The following is a 13,011-nucleotide window of genomic DNA, read 5'->3' on the forward strand; positions in this document are numbered from 1 at the left end:
TTTAAGGGGCCCGGCCGGTGTTAATAAGAATAACACAAAATCCTAAAAAAATTCACTGACCTTCGTATGGTAATAGAGAATGGGTATACGAAATATTTTGTCGAAATTCCTCCTACTTTCATAGTTACTAGGTATTTAGTAAAAGTACAGTAACTCAATAAACCAAAAACATTGTTCCCTACAAGAAAATGCAGTATTTCTTTTATCATCATAAATTTTGATATTCTTACAAAACAAATTGTGAACAATGGCATCTGTAAAGATTCCATGAGTCACAAGAAGATGTGTTACACAGTAATTACACCCTTCGGCCTTTAGTCGTAGCACAAACCTCATAGAGAGTACACGTTGAGTTTGACCTCTGATATTCACACGTTTTTACGTCGGTTTTTCTAGGTTTTGGCAAGATTTTCAACATGCCAAAGGGGAAAATACAATTTCAACATCTCCCTTACATAAAGAAGAAAAACTGTACTTGACCTTCAAATTCTATCTTTTCCCTTAGCTCTAAAGATATAGCATTGAAATTCGGTATTCAAATCCTATCTTCTCCCTTAGTTCTAAAGATATAGCATTGAAAATTCAGTATTCAAATCCTATCTTCTCCCTTAGTTCTAAAGATATAGCATTGAAAATTCAGTATTCAAATCCTATCTTCTCCCTTAGTTCTAAAGATATAGCATTGAAAATTCAGTATTCAAATCCTATCTTCTCCCTTAGTTCTAAAGATATAGCATTGAAAATTCAGTATTCAAATCCTATCTTCTCCCTTAGTTCTAAAGATATAGCATTGAAAATTCAGTATTCAAATCCTATCTTCTCCCTTAGTTCTAAAGATATAGCATTGAAAATTCAGTATTCAAATCCTATCTTCTCCCTTAGTTCTAAAGATATAGCATTGAAAATTCAGTATTCAAATCCTATCTTCTCCCTTAGTTCTAAAGATATAGCATTGAAAATTCAGTATTCAAATCCTATCTTCTCCCTTAGTTCTAAAGATATAGCATTGAAAATTCAGTATTCAAATCCTAGCTTCTCCCTTAGTTCTAAAGATATAGCATTGAAAATTCAGTATTCAAATCCTAGCTTCTCCCTTAGTTCTAAAGATATAGCATTGAAATTCGGTATATAACTTAGAAAGACATTATAAAACAATCAAATGTTGCCCATTTTTATTTCATTTTTTTTTTTTTTTTTTCCGCCTGATTTTTAAGGTTTATTATTTTACCATATTGAAAAAAAATCATATCTAGTAAAAAAAACTACTTCTAGAAAAATAAAATCTTAATTTGATTGGCAGTCTACATCAGGTCTATATTGGGTAGTAATCCCAGGTCTTACTATTAATCATCATGGGGGAGATAGAATTTTAAAAACTCATTTTAAGGATGAATCACCCTGGCGTCCCAAAACCGAAGGTCAGAGGTAAAAATCCTATGCAGTTTGGAGACGTCCTAAGTCATCTTATTAAGAGGTATGAATATCAAAGTCCTGTCCTAAAAAAATGGCATTAGCCGGGCGGACCCCTTAATGCTGTGTTAATCATAAGGCCCTTGATTTCAAAGAAGCAGTTCGGAGTAGGTGGGTCTTTTCTTAGCATCATTACAGAATTTTTGAGTAATAGATTGCAGAGTTGTTGCTGATGGGCACCATAGTAAGTATAAGAATGTGATATCTGGTGTTTCTCACGGCTCATTACTTTTCATACCATAGATGGGATAAGTGATTTGGCCAGAAAAACAAGCTTGTTGCATATGCAGATGATGCTACTCTTTCTGCATCAATTCCATCTCATGAATATAGATCTGGCATTGCTAAATCTCATAGTGGAGATTTAGTTAAAATCGGGACATGGTGCAAATTATGAGGCATTAAATTGAATTCCAACAAAATTAAAAGTATGATTGTAAGTAAGTAGAGGACAGTGGATCTTCAACATCCAGAGGTCAGCATTGATAATGTTTCTTTAACTCTATAAGACTTAAAATTTCAAGTGAGATTCTTGATATAAAATGTACTTTTAAGAAAAATATTTGGTCTGTTTCTTCTGCAACTCCACAAAATATTGTTTTAAATATTTCATTATGGCTTGTTTTGAATAGTGTCCTCGTGTTTGGTTGTCAGTGGCTGAATTTCATCCTAATTAGTTGGTCAAGAACTTGCAGTGTATTAAATTTCTTATTTCTGATCTGGATATTAATCTCTAGCACCTTTGTTCAGTTACTTCTTTATGGATGATGCATATCAATTTTTAATAATTTTGAACATCCTTTGCATTCACATGTTCTCAGAGTGTACCATCCTGTATGTAACACAGGTATGCAGTTAATTCTAAGTTATGCCTTCTCCATCATGACGCTCCATACTATAGTATTCTAGAAATTTTATTCCAGCTATGACCAGATTGTGGAATGATCTACCTAATCATTAGGGAGTTGAATCATTGGAACTTCAGAAGTTCAACCTTTATAGGTAGTAGGTTGGCCAGTATACCAGCCTCCCATTAAGATGCTACCGCTAGCAAGTTATTGGGTCCTTTGACTGGTCAGACAGTACTACATAGGATCCCTCTGTTACGGTTCATTTTCCCCTTGCTTACACATACACCGAATAGTCTGTCCTATTTACATTTGCTCCTCTGTTCTCATACACCTGACAACACTGAGATTACCAAACAATTCTTCTTCACTCAAGAGATTAACTACTACACTTTAATTTTTCAGTGGCTACTTTCCTCTTGGCAAGGGTAGAAGACTCTTTAGCTATGGTAAGCAGTTCTTCTTAGGGGATACTCCAAAGTTAAACCATTGTTCTCTAGTCTTGGGTAGTGCCAAATCCTCTGTACCATGGTCTTCCACTGTCTTGGGTTAGTGTTCTATCTTATTTCTCTTCCTCTTATTTCGTTAAAAGTTTTCATAGTTTATATATGAAATATTTATTTTAATTGTTGTTACTGTTCTTAAATATTTTATTTTATATGATAATTCATTTTCTTATTTCCTTGTTTCCTTTCCTCACTGGGCTATTTTCCCTGTTGGAGCCCCTGGGTTTCTAGCATCTTGCTTTGCAACTAGGGATGTAGCTTAACAAGTAATATTAATAATAATAATAATAATAATAATACAGCGAATATTTTTATATTGATCAGGCTGACATAAGTCTCTTTTCATAGTTTATATATGACAGATGTAAAAGAACATTTTGAGAATCCCCCAATACAATGTAAAGGGAACAGTATGTTAATGTAGGCACATTTGAACTAACCAAATACATATAACTAATTTTAGAATGAAATTTTTTAAAAAATGATTCAGGGATATTTGCAAAATGATTCAGGGATAATATTTGCAGTTTTATAGCCTGATGAGGTAGAGATCCATTCATAAAATGAGAGGAACCATTAAGGAAGTACATTTGTAAATTAATATATTGCTTGAGTCACTTACTTGCTTTTCCATCTTGTGACAGTGCTGCAATTTCTTGATCACATGAAAAAGACAATGCTTCCATGGACTTAACCAAAAACGTAACCAATTCTGGAGCTGGGGTAATCAGTAACACACGAACACCTGTGAAAAAAATCAGTTACATTAGAAACAAAAACATTGATATCCCCAAAGAAGTACAGTAATGCTTCACAACACAAAATTATTTCGTTCTGGAGTGGCTTTCGTAAAGTGATTTTTTCGTGTTGTGAGTCACATTTCACATGCAAATTGCCTAATTCGTTCCAAACCCTACAAAACACCACATTAAATCTCATAATAAAGCTACAGTATAACCACGATGAAATACCGTACAGCCAATTACATTTGAACCATTCAATATACCTGAACTAACTGTTAATACCTGTAAATTAAGTAGTTATTAACACATAATGTAATAAATGGAAAATAATACAATACGTTCAGTACAATACTGTACATATACTAAATATACAGTTCCATATGTACTGTCCTATTATAGTTATTCCGATTATAGACTACAGCTACATTTTCTATTGTCTGAACCCATTTTCTTCAACTCTTTGTGATGCCTGGCAGGCAAATCTTTCTTAAAATTAAAAAATTTTCGTGAAGTGAGTCATAAAAATATTTCCATCTCGTTTTGCAGCTTGAAAATTTCGTAATCACAGTCTTTCGTGAAGAGAGGTATGACTGTATTTTCTTTAGTGTCTCAATTAGTAAAATGTTAGTCCATGCATGTGCCAATGTGAAACTAGAGGTACAGTAGGTACAAGCTACTACCTTCGTAGTGTATCTCCTCAGCGGGAAATAAAGCACTTATTAAAATTTATAGCTACATTATTCACTTTACTTTCATCTAGAGTCAGTCCTTGCTCTTCGGGGAGGTTAGATAACAGAGACGCGTTAAGAACAAGACTCTGCAAATACTTACTGCCCTCGGCAGATTAACTCCTAACCCTACCAACTCATAGCTCCTTGCCTACACAGGGTCAATTAACACATTAAGTACTGCCTAACATTGCTTTTACTTGCTTTCTATCACAGTATAAGTATTTAATAAGTGATTGAAGACATTTCAGTAAGTGTACAGCACATGTGTACACTACATACTGGACACAGTAAGGCTAAGGTGCAGTAAAGTACGTAACACTACAGTAGTCATTGGGACACTTATAACAACAAGACACTGTATTGACTATCTAATGTATCACTTGCTAATACTGTAGTCTATATTACTGTAAAATATTATTGTTATTATCATCATTATCATTTATTGCTAAGTTACAACCCTAGCTGAAAAAGAAGAATGCTATAAGCCCAGAGGCTCCAACAGGGAAAACAGTCCGGTGAGGAAAGGAAAAAAGGAAAACAAAATATTATAAGAAAAGTAACCACATTAAAATAAATATCTCCTAAATAAATTATAAAAACTTTAAAAAAAGAGAAAGAGAAATAAGATAGAATAGTGTGCTCGAGTGTACCCTCAAGCTAGAGAACTCCAACCCAAGACAGTGGAAGACCATGGTACACAGACTATGGCACTACCCAAGAATAGAGAACAATGGTTTGATTTTGGGGTGTCCTTCTCCTAGAAGAGCTGCTTACCATAGCTAAAGTCTCTTCTACCCATACCAAGAGGAAAGTGCCCACTGAACAATTACAGTGCAGTAGCTAACCATGAGAGAAGGAAAATTGTTTGGTAATCTGTGTTGTCAGGTGTATGAAGACAGAGGAGAATATGTAAAGAATAGGCCACATTATTATTCAGTGTGTGTGTGTGGGCAAAGGGAAAATAAACCGTAATCAGAGAGAAAGATCCATTGTAGTACTGTCTGGCCGGTCAAAAGACCCCAAAACTCTCTAGCAGTAGTATCTCTACACTGTACAGTACTATTGCTACAGTATAGCTTACCTGTACTATAATTGTTTGATTTTTTCATTAGGACGACTCGCACTGTTTGACAACTTACAGCACACTTAGCTTCCATTTACATATTGTAGAGTACAGTACATGTAGCAATTTACATACAGTACTGAACAGTATAGTTATTAAACAATACTATACATTAATGTAACACTGTATTGTACAATATGTACAGTATACAATGATACTGCATTTAAGATTAACCACGAGTACATATTTTATCCAAAGACCACTAACCATCTATATACAAAGTTCTAAAATGCAGTTTTGAAGCATGACGCAACTCCTGGTGTGTCGTCTTTTGTGCAGTAGAGTGGGAAATTACACATCCACAGAACATTACCCGGTAAATATACTGTAAAACACTGTCCAGGAGTATGTACAGGTAGTCGTCGACTTATGACATATGTGACTTATGACTGTTTGACTTTACAATAATTTTTTCAGGTTGATGACGTCAAGTCTATTGGAAATAGTGCGCTAATAGGACAAATATTTCATTGGCAATAATAAATCTTCTTGTATAGAAATAAACTGATCTATCTTGGTAAATTAGTATTTTCTTTTATTGATAATATACAGTATCCATTTTCAGTAAAAAGTACATTAAGAAAAGTTTAATATCTCTCGAGTTCATATCATATGTCTGGTGACATCATATTACCGGCAGAAAGCGAGCGGGCAATACACTGATTTCCTTCCAAAAGGCTAACGATTAGTATTATTATTCTCATTATCGAAATATCAAGTAACGATACAAAGTATTTTGTGGGTCGGTATCGGTTGTTATGAGTACTACATAGTGTAAATTTGACTCTACGCTAGTTTTATTTAATCGCTGATAATAGATTGATATTTATTTAAAGAAAGTACACTAATGGGAAAAATTATTTTCTTAAAAATATAATTCAGTTTTACATTATGAAAATGAAATACTTTTGCTTGGTAAGTGTCTTCTTTCATTTCTTGCAAGAAAAAAGAAAAGGGATTCACATATTTTGCAAGTAATTATTATTGAGTTTACGTCACGTGTCTTGTGACGTCATATTTCTGGCGGAAGCGTGCTGGCAAACTAAATGACTTCCTATCGGCGTGTTAATGAGTAATCTTATTACTGTATTCCCATCATCAAAACGCAGAGTAACGATATAAAGTGTTTTAGTGGTCTGTATCAGTGGTTATGAGAATAGTACTACTTACCATCACTTTAAGAACGAAGTCTGATGGCATCATATTTGTGGGGGAAGGCAGGTAGCAAATGAAGTGATTTCGTTTTGATGCGTTATTAATATTTCAATAATCAAAACATCAAGTAATGATTAAAAAAAAAAAAAAGAGAGAGAGGGAGAGAGAGAGGGAGAGAGGGAGAGAGAGAGAGAGAGAAAGAAAGAAAGAAAGAAAGAAAGAAAGAAAGAAAGAGAGAGAGAGAGAGAGAGAGAGAAAATAGTACTACTTACCATCACTTTAAGAACGAAGTCTGATGGCATCATATTTGTGGGGGAAGGCAGGTAGCAAATGAAGTGATTTCGTTTTGATGCGTTACTAATATTTCAATAATCAAAACATCAAGTAATGATAAAAATAAAAAAAAAAAAAGAGAGAGAGAGAGAGAGAGAGAGAGAGAGAGAGAGAGAGAGAGAGAGAGAGAGAGAGAGAGAGAGAGAGAGAAACTAATACTGATGTAATATTCATTATGAAAATATTTCAGATAAGAAAATTATATTAACACTACGTGTGCAAAATTGCAGTAAGGTAGCGTGACCTTGAAATCAGTTGATGCCTACTGAAAGTAAAACCAAATATTGAAATGCTCCTAAAATTACAAAATAGCATAAAAACATTCTTTAATAAATCACAATCAAACAATAATTTCTAGTGAAATATGAAAGCTTAATAATGAACCAAAATCTAAATTCTGTATGAAGCTTTAAAAATGAACTAGCCATACGCATGCACATATGCACAGAAAGAGAGAACATATTTGTATGATTAATAATAATGGCTATAAATGAACTATATGAATACTATGATATCCTGTAATATACTGGTGCTGATGTAATATCCTTTATGAATATATTTCAAACAAAGAAATTGTATAAACAATAGGCCTAATCTCGATACAGTAGCGGGACCTTCAGATCAACACCACATCTAATCACAATCAAAGGTAAATATAAAAGTTGGTTATTGTCGATTGCTAAAATGTTTCCGAAGTTGAAAAATAGAATAAAATAATGTTTTATTAGAGCATATGATATTCTATGGAACAATAAAATTAAATACTGATATACAATAAATATTGATAAAATTGATAAATATGACTTTGATGATTACCAAATGATACTCAGCTTAACAAATCTACGGAAACTTCACTTTTTTAGTTTGACATACGTCAAGATTGACTTATAACGTGTCTCTCGGTCCCTATCTCCGTCTAAGTCGATTGAACAAATCAAGAGATGCACACGCGAGAGAGAATGCAAGACTGTGGCCGAGTCACTGTGAGATGGGATGTTGGCTAGGCAGAGAGGGGAAGTGGTGCGAAGCGAGCCGGGTGCAAAGGAGGCTGTTTTAAATCATTGCGCTGTGAGAGCACTTTTCGCGAACCCGTGAATGTGATTATATTTTATTTAATAGATTATACGGTTTTCTGTGTTGTGATATCACAAAGAATGAACCTGCGAAAAGCAAGGACAGCTATTAATTTTATTTCAACTATAATCATAACCCTGGTTATTCTCAATTATTTTACTTTTATCTAGTATGAGCAGCAAGATTCTTTACGCAGGCCTTCATAGGTACATTTGACACTATAAATGCTAGTTTATGACAAAAAAAAGATCATCGACCTAACCTACTGTAGTTTGTAGCCCCTCCCTCAAACTCAGAAGGTATATGGAAGAATAAAAAACACTATACGTCACTTGATGCAAAATTAAGTAAAATTGATAACAATCCTAAATTCCACAAAAAAAAGGGATTGTATGAATGCTTTAAGGAAGCCAAACACCCGTAGGTTCCTTCAAGCTCTATTCACAAAATAGGACTTGACACTCCATGAGAAATGAGGAAAGGATGAAATAAACTCAGTTTAAGAAGGTTTGCAAAAAAGAGCTTTGATAGCTCTTGAGAAGGCTAACACAGTAGTGATGGTGATACAGATATGTTCAGTCCTTGTGAGTGAAGCAGGGATGTTGATGCAATGGAGTTGCACATAGGTTCACGGAGCCATCAAACTATAGGTACTACTATAAGTAATAACTAATGTAAATTACACGGCAATTTAATCTTACCTTAATGCTCAAAAAGAAAGCCTTACAGATAAATCACTTGACCAGGACTTTAATGATCTGAAGGAACCAGAAGCTTTCAAAGGATCTACTTCTACAGCTAGGTCCACTATGGAGGTCTAACTACCAGATGAGACATCTTTGCTTTGATAAAAGTCCTTTAGACATGTCATAACCTTCAAAAGATTACCAATTAATATTATTATTATAAGCCCAGCTACAAACCTATGTGAAAAAGCAGGATACTAGAAGCCTGAGGCTCCAACAGGGAAAAATAGCCCTGGGGAAAGGAAAAAAGGAAATAAAAAACTACAAGAGAATTTATGAACAATTAAAATCAAATATTTTAAGAACAGTAACATTAAATTAAATGTTTCATATATAAACAATAAAAACTTGAATAAAACAAGAGGAAGAGAAACAAGAATAAATAGCGTGCCCGAGTGTACCCTCAAGAAAGAGAACTCTAACCGAAGCCTAGAGAACAATGTATTGATTTTAAAGTGTCCTCCTAGAAGAGCTGCTTACCATAGCTAAAGAGTCTCTTCTATCCTTACCAAGAAGAAATTAGCCACTGAACAGTTACACTGCAGTAGTTAACTCCTTGAGTAAAGAAGAATGGTTTGATAATCTCAGAGTCATCAGGAGTATGAGGACAAAGGAGAATGTGTACAGAATAGGCCAGAGTATTCTGTATATGTGTGGGCAGATGAGAAATGAGCCATAACCAGAGAGATGGATCCAATGTAGTACTATCTGGCCAGACAAAGGATCCAATAATTCTCACGGTAGTAGAGTATGTCAACGGGTGGCTTGTGCCCTGGCCAACCTACTACCTATACTTAACAATAGGTACAATGACTATTCTTTTCCATTAGGAGGCCAAATTAATCACCTAAAATGAAAATAGTTGCAAAGTAACAAGTTTTCTTGAATGGCAAGTAACACAGATAGCAAACTTCACATTAAGGGGCCCGGCCAGTATGCCAATATATGGGGGTATACTTCATAAAAACACAAAATCCTGAAAAAATTCACTGAGCTTTGTATGGCAATGGAGAATGCGTATACGAAATATTTTGTCAAAATTCCTTTTACTTTCATAGTTACAGGGTAACTTAAGCTGAAAACATTGATCCCTACAAGAAAATGCAGTATTTCTTCTCTTATGGTAAATTTTGATAATTATTAAATTTTATAATAAAACAAATTAATTGTGAGCAATGGCATCATCCGTATAGATTTCATGAGTCACAAGAAGAAGTATTACTGTCTCCAGTCTTCAGTGCTACCACAAACCTCAGGGAGAGTACACGTTTTGAGTTTGACCCTTGACATTCGTTCGCTTAGGGAAGAAGAAAATTGCCTTTAAAGAGTTCAGAAGTGGGTAATATCGGCGATATTCGCAGAGTTATTATTATTATTATTGTTACTTGCTAAGCTACAACCCTAGTTGGAAAAGCAAAATGCTCGATGCCCAGAGGCTCCAACAGGGAAAATAGCCCAGTGAAGAAAGGAAAAAAGGAAAATAAAATATTTCAAGAAGAGTAACAATAAATATCTTCTATATAAACTATAAAAACTTTAACAAAACAAGAAAAGAAATAAGATAGGAGAAAGTGCTCGAGCGTACCCTTAAGAACTCTAACCGAAGACAGTGGAAGACCATGGTACAGAGGTTGTGGCATTGCCCAAGACTAGAGAACAATGGTTTGATTTTGGAGTATCCTTCTCCTAGAAGAGCTGCTTACCATAGCTAAAGAGTTTCTCCTACCCTTACCAAGAGGAACAATTACAGTGCAGTAACCCCTTGAGTGAAGAAGAATTGTTTGGTAATCTGTGCTGTCAGGTGTATGAGGACAGAGGAGAATATGTAAAGAATAGGCCAGACTATCCAGTGTGTAGGCAAAAGGAAAATGAACCGTAACCAGGGAGAGGGATCCACTGTAGTACTGTCTGAAGGAGCGACCGTCTTGCCTGACCAGGAGCCTAAAGCAGCAAGATATTGAGCAAAGATATCTTCATTTGTGATTAATTTAGGATAAATAACATTATTTTGGTTTATCAATAGCCTAAAAGAACATAAAATTCATAATAATCAAGATTTATTAATACTTTCCTTGTAAAAATACAAGGAAAACTTTGAACACCTGTATCTCAAAACTATATTTATTGACCAAATTCTATCTTCTCCCTTAGTTTTAAAGATACAGTATTAAAATTTGGCATATAACTTAGAAAGACATTATAAAACGATAAAACAGATCCCCTTTTCCATTAGAAAGAAAAAAAAAAAACTCCATTTGATTGGAGGTCTACATCAGGTCTATATAGGGTAATAATACCAGGTCTTAATATTATCTATCAAGGGAGGAGATAGAATATGAAAAACACTATTTTTTCAGGATAAATCACCCTGGCATTGCAAAATCGAAGGTCAGAGGCAAAAATCCTATACAGCTTGGAGATGTCCTAAGTAACCTTATTAAGTGATACGAATGTCAAAGTCCTGTACTTAAAAAACGACATTAGCCGACCGGCCCCCTTAAATAAGTCAACTACGACTCATCTAGCATTACTTCCTGGAACTTTCTAAAATAAATATTCCTGTATTCAAGATTGTTGGATAGCCTACAGACACAAGAGTTCAGACTTAGCCTACAGACACAGGAGTTCAGACTTAGCCTACAGACACAAGAGTTCAGACTTAGCCTACAGACACAAGAGTTCAGACTTAGCCTACAGACACAAGAGTTCAGACTTAGCCTACAGACACAAGAGTTCAGACTTAGCCTACAGACACAAGAGTTCAGACTTAGCCTACAGACACAAGAGTTCAGACCTATGAACTAGTTAAAAAGAGACTTCAGTGATGCAATGGTTTATGTGACATCAAAACCCTCAGAAGTGACAAAGGTTATCAATTTCTTATATTTGAAATGCATGGAATTTAGGCCATAAATCCAGGAATAGGGGCTGGGGAAAATATGCAAGGCTATCATGACAATCAGGATTTGTTTGCTTATCACTTCTCTCAATACAAAAATTAGTGAGGAAAGACATATGGCCCCAGATCAGATAACATAATGGAAGCTTACGTAACATTGCTAGAGTTTAGTCATGCTCCCTAAAAGGATCTGTTCTTAAATGATAATGGAAAATGGAATATGGTAAAACTTTAAAAGTCAGTCGAGTGAGAAGAGAACAAACGGAACATACGAAAAGCAATGGAGCTGCAGCCACAGACACTGTAAAGACCCATTGAAGGTATCTAGTGTACCACTTACCGCTGGGAATGCCCTCTATCACTCTCTGTACAATCACTGATGTATTTTGCCAGTACTGTATCCTAGCATTTATTTCACCCTAAAGACTTGCTCGCTCGAAGAAATATATTTTTACCTAAAACTAAATTATTTTCTAGTTTTTATTTATTCTCCATTTTCTGATTTATATTCTACAAAAAATGCTCAGATATACACTGGCTCTCTTATTTTCTAAAATGGAGGCTGTGCTTGACCTAAGCTAATGAAACTACAGTACTGTACTATGATAGATAAAAGACCACAACAATTCTCAGGAAAATTCAATTGGATGACACCTTTAATACCTTTTATATCTATTTTAAGGGAATTTTACACATGCTTTAACTCTAAAACTAACTTCCTACACACTGCATAAGATTTATAAGAAAAACTAAAAATAAACTTTCTTCAATTTGGAAATCTATAAACTTTTTCAATAACATTGACCTAAGTAAAAAAACTTACAATTCTGTTTGGACACTTTGAAGAGGTTCATGATGGCTCCAACAAAATATTTTACGGATTTGTCAAGTCCTTCAACGTACACATCTCTCCATTGCCGATCATAAAATGCTTCCGTGGTACCTATAAAAAATTAAACAAATAAATATTCTGTGCCATTCAATTGTAAATTTGAGATTCCCATCAATAACAAAATTAAAGATGATGGTAACTAGCTAAACATCTTACTTTCTAGTAACAAATTAAATTACGTAATTAAAGTATATAATAGTATGAAATAGACACACATTCGAAGTCTTGCTTTAAAATAATTCCCCTTTTATATAATACTGAATATTTACTAAAATCCATCACCTACTTCATGTAAAACATACTTAACAAACAAATGTACATAATAAAAATTGTAGTATTACTGGATAATCTTCAGCATTAATTACTTCTTGAGAACAAAGGGCTGAAGTAATGATATACAAAACCAGAAAATATTCCACCGTAGAAAATCCTTATTGCCTCATAAGGTGAGATAGAAAATCTATAACATTATGTTATCACTTTATGGACTT

General features: G+C 34.3%; 1 protein-coding gene across 3 annotated transcripts in view; it reads right to left on the reverse strand.

Annotated features, from left to right (window-relative positions):
* Positions 1-13,011, reverse strand: part of LOC137624387 (uncharacterized) — a 212,916-nt gene that overhangs the window by 42,914 nt on the left and 156,991 nt on the right. For all 3 annotated transcript variants that reach the window (XM_068355118.1, XM_068355120.1, XM_068355119.1), the window contains exons 13-14: positions 12,452-12,571; positions 3,447-3,569 (exon numbers count right to left, since the gene is read on the reverse strand). In XM_068355118.1, the coding sequence (XP_068211219.1) occupies positions 3,447-3,569; positions 12,452-12,571 (243 nt within the window). The remainder of the gene's footprint in view (positions 1-3,446; positions 3,570-12,451; positions 12,572-13,011) is intronic.

Source organism: Palaemon carinicauda, chromosome 31, assembly GCF_036898095.1.
Source record: "Palaemon carinicauda isolate YSFRI2023 chromosome 31, ASM3689809v2, whole genome shotgun sequence".
In the NCBI taxonomy this organism is placed as follows: domain Eukaryota; kingdom Metazoa; phylum Arthropoda; class Malacostraca; order Decapoda; family Palaemonidae; genus Palaemon; species Palaemon carinicauda.